This window comes from Meles meles, chromosome 8 (assembly GCF_922984935.1).
Source record: "Meles meles chromosome 8, mMelMel3.1 paternal haplotype, whole genome shotgun sequence".
Taxonomy (NCBI): Eukaryota; Metazoa; Chordata; class Mammalia; order Carnivora; family Mustelidae; genus Meles; species Meles meles.
Window position 1 is genome coordinate 1,702,174 of NC_060073.1, and position 3,561 is coordinate 1,705,734.

Here is a 3,561-nt window from a genome sequence, read left to right on the forward strand (position 1 = left end):
TGTGAACAAGGCAGCCCTCACCCCTTCCACAGCTCAGACCTCCCCGGGCGCCAGACCCTCATGTCTGTGCCAGGCAGCAGCGCCCCCAGACCTCGGCCTCCCAGCGGGACAGCCACCAGCTCCCTGCCCCACAAGGTGAATTGCTTTGGGGCAGTGGTGACCAGGCTGGTCCCCCAGACCTCACACCTCTGGCCCCACCCCACAGAGCAGGGGTCGGGGTACAGGGAGAGGTGACCCCACCCGCTGGGTCCCACCGTCCCACCCAGGCCCCGCCCTCACCTGGGAAATGGAGGCCTCAGGGCATGAAGAGGGCACCCCCAACACCAGAGACACAGCACTGATCTATTTGTGAAGTCCGCCTGCCCTAAAACGGGTTTCCCATGAAGTCTGGTCCCCGGCGGGAGCCATCCCTCCATCCACCCAGCCACTGCAAGGGGACGCCTCCCGGGGACACAGCCCCTCAGGGGCAGCGGGTGTCCAGATCTTGGCCTGCTTGGAAAATTCCAGTGGTGGGGCGGGGCGGGAGTGGACATCTTTATTGTGTTCCGAGTCTGGGGATTTTTTTGTACAAAAATAAGTCTTCATATGATGGGTGTTCCTGGGCAGTTCAAACTAATAGGCAAAACAGAGAAGTTCTTCGCAGTTCTAACATCCTCTCCCCTCCAGAAGTCTCCGTGTTGGTGCCCCAGCCCCATGCCAGTGGAGAACCTCCCTGGGTAGGGTGGTGGGGGTCTGAGGAAGCTGCCAGCTGGGTGGGGTCAGGCGAGGACCCTTTCCACATGCGCACTTGATCAGGCTGGACGGCACAGGTGACCGACGGCGGAGTCCTGGCTGGGTCTTGGCTTCACCCGTGGGGACAGTGGGCCCGAGGCGCGGGCCACCCACCTGGCTCCGAGGGTGGTGAGCTTTTGCTGGCCACTCAGAGTCCAGGGCTGCTGCTGGGAGGGGAGGAGGGACGGGATGCGCATTAGTGCGGGATCTGGCCGGGCCCCACCGCCCACAAGCCAAGTCTGCAGTTTCGTTTGCTTGGTGGGTTTTCCAGCTCGAGTCTGTAGGTGCCTCGGATTCGGTCTGTGGCCCCGGCAGCGGTGGGGGCGGGGCGCGCTCTCAGAGCTGCAGTGAGTCAGGGCTCCGCACCCGCAGACTCATTTCTGCCACCCTGGCCGGGCGCGCGATTTGCAATGCAAAGTCACCCCGCCTCCCAGCGCCCTGCTCTGCCCCAGGATCCGAGTGCACTCGGGGCCTCACCCGTCAGAGGCCCCCACACCACCCCCCCTCCTTCTGCGCTGCAGCGAGAGGAAGTTTTGCAATCCCGGACAAACAAACGCTGGTCTTGCACAGGCTTGAAAAAGTTTGGGGAAAATGAAGAGTGAGCGAAATCAAAGCCGTCACCCGGGCCTGGCGCTGCGCTTGGCTGCTCTCGGGGACGCTAGCCTCGAGGCTGTCCACCCCACCCCGCCCGGCTGCCCCTGCGCCATCCCCCCAGTTCCCCGCCGCAGGAGGTTACCTCGGGGGGCGGAGCGCTCAGTAGCCCCCTAACCAGCTGGAGAAGTCGAGCAGCTCCCGCGCCACCGGGCTGAGCGCGCCCTCGCAGCCGCTGTCGTCCGAGGAGTAGGCGGAGCGCGGCGAGCCGGGTTCTGAGCTGCCCCCGCCGCCCGGGGACGACGAAGCGCAAGAAGGCGAGCCTAGGGCGGCGGCAGGGGTCCCGGGGGGCCCGCAGGACGCAGGGGGGCGCGCGGCTGGCGCCAGCAGCCCCTCTGCCAACGCGGCACACACACCATCGTGCTCGGCCAGCAGGCGCTGCAGCGCGCGTATGTACTCCACGGCCGAGCGCAGCGTCTCCACCTTACTCAGCTTCTTGCTGGCGCCGCCGTGCGGCACGTGCTGCCGCAGCGCCTGGAACCCCAAGTTCACCAGCTTCACGCGGTTGCGCTCGCGTTCATTGCGCCGCGCCACGGCCGCCGCGCCACCCCCGGTCTCCGTCGCGCCCGGCCGTCGCCGACGGCTGCAGCGCAGCAGCTCTGGGGATGTGGGTCGCCGCCGAGGGACGCAGCCGCCCGAGACGCCAGGCGCGGAGGGCGCGGGCCCGGGCAGCGCGCCACTATCCATCGCGTCCGCATCCACTCGCCCCGCAACTCCTCCGAGCCCCCGCGCGCAGCAGGTGGGGCGGACAGAGGACGGGGGCGGGGGCCGGTGGGAGGACGACAGAACCCCGAGGGAGGCCCTGGCACTGTGCCGCAGAGCGACTCCCCAGGGCACGCGCTCCAGGTCGTCTGGGGCCCAGAGACAGCGAGGCTCAGGAGGCCAGGAGGTGGCAGGCCGTGCGCGCCTCGGAGCGTGGGGCGCTCGTGTCCCGCGCGTGCGGCCGGACGCTCCCCAGGTCTTCCCAGCGCGGCGCAGGCGGCCTGGTTTTAAATGTATAGATAACCCTCCTCCGCGCCGCCGCCGCCTCCTTTCTCAGGCCCTCCTTCCCTCGCCTCGCCCTCCCGCCACGCTTCGCCCTCCCCCTTGCGCACACAACCTGCAAACAGCAGGGCGTGAGCGCGTCCCCCACTCCATCTCCCCGGGCGGAGTCTGCAAGCCCCGGTGGGCCCCGAGCGCCCAACAGGTGCTTAGTGAGCCCCCCAAGACGCAGTGCGCAGGTCCCGTGTGCGCCCCCCGCCCGACCTCCGGGCGCTGTCATCAGGTCTCCGGTGCGACCCCGCTGCCTGAGCGAGTCCACATGCCCCGGGTGCAACCGTCCGGCACCCGCACCCACCCCCACCCCCCGCGCGCAGCCCGCTATCCCCAGAGCTGTGGATCATCCGCACGCGCAGCGCTAGCCGTGGGAGGGGGGCGGGGCCTCGCGAAGACTCAGCTGTCTGGGAGGCGCGGGAGACCCCCGGGGCGGCACGCGCCGGGCCCTCTGTCCCCGCGCCACCACCCCACCCAACCCGCCCCACCCGCCGCTTCCCAGGGGGCGGGGGCCGGGGCCAGGGTCTCAGCCAATCGCCGAGGTCCATTCGGCCAATCGCGGAGGGCGCGGCCTCAGGCCCGGCCCAGAGAGGAAGCGCGTACGCCCGGCGCGTGGCTCCCCGAGCGTCGCTCACAAAGCTGGGTGCTGCCTGGCGGCTCCCCGCGAGCACACCTGCTCCGCGCCCCGCCGCCCACCTGCGTGTTCCTCTGCGGAGCGTGGGAGAGGGTGCTGCGGCCCTTCGGGCAGGAAAGGATTGGAGAAGTGGTTGCGCTGGGGTGGAGAGTTCAGGTTCCTGGTGCGCCTTTCCACCAACCCCGCGCGCACACCTGCCTGGGGATCCAGGTGCCCCGGGGAGGGGGGTCTGGAGGTTTGCACCAGCTGCTGTGGACCCCAGCGCGGTCAGCCTTCGCTCCGCCCCGCGGCTTCATTTCCCAGACTCCCCTAATCTTCCCCGCCGCCCCCCGCCCCGTTCTGCTTTCCTGACCCCTTATGCTGCGGCCCCTCACCTTTGGTGCCGACCCGCTATCGTGGCCCTGGGTCCGTCTTCCTCAGCCCCCCAGCCCTGGCTGGGGCCTCCCTCTCCCACCCCACAGCAGAGATTGGGC

The 3,561-nt window shown here is 69.4% G+C and overlaps 1 protein-coding gene across 2 annotated transcripts; it reads right to left on the reverse strand.

Annotated features, from left to right (window-relative positions):
- Positions 1-521: 521 nt before the first annotated feature.
- On the reverse strand, positions 522-2,906 carry ASCL2 (achaete-scute family bHLH transcription factor 2). 2 transcript variants are annotated; one of them, XM_046016321.1, is made up of 2 exons: positions 1,508-2,906; positions 522-935 (listed from the first exon to the last, which is right to left on the reverse strand). In XM_046016321.1, exon 1 carries the CDS (start codon positions 2,107-2,109, stop codon positions 1,525-1,527), a length of 585 nt encoding a protein of 194 aa, XP_045872277.1. In that variant the 5' UTR covers positions 2,110-2,906; the 3' UTR covers positions 522-935; positions 1,508-1,524. The 2 variants fall into 2 exon arrangements, with proteins under 2 accessions (XP_045872277.1, XP_045872276.1); XM_046016320.1 differs by having other exon boundaries at positions 522-938.
- Positions 2,907-3,561: the final 655 nt, after the last annotated feature.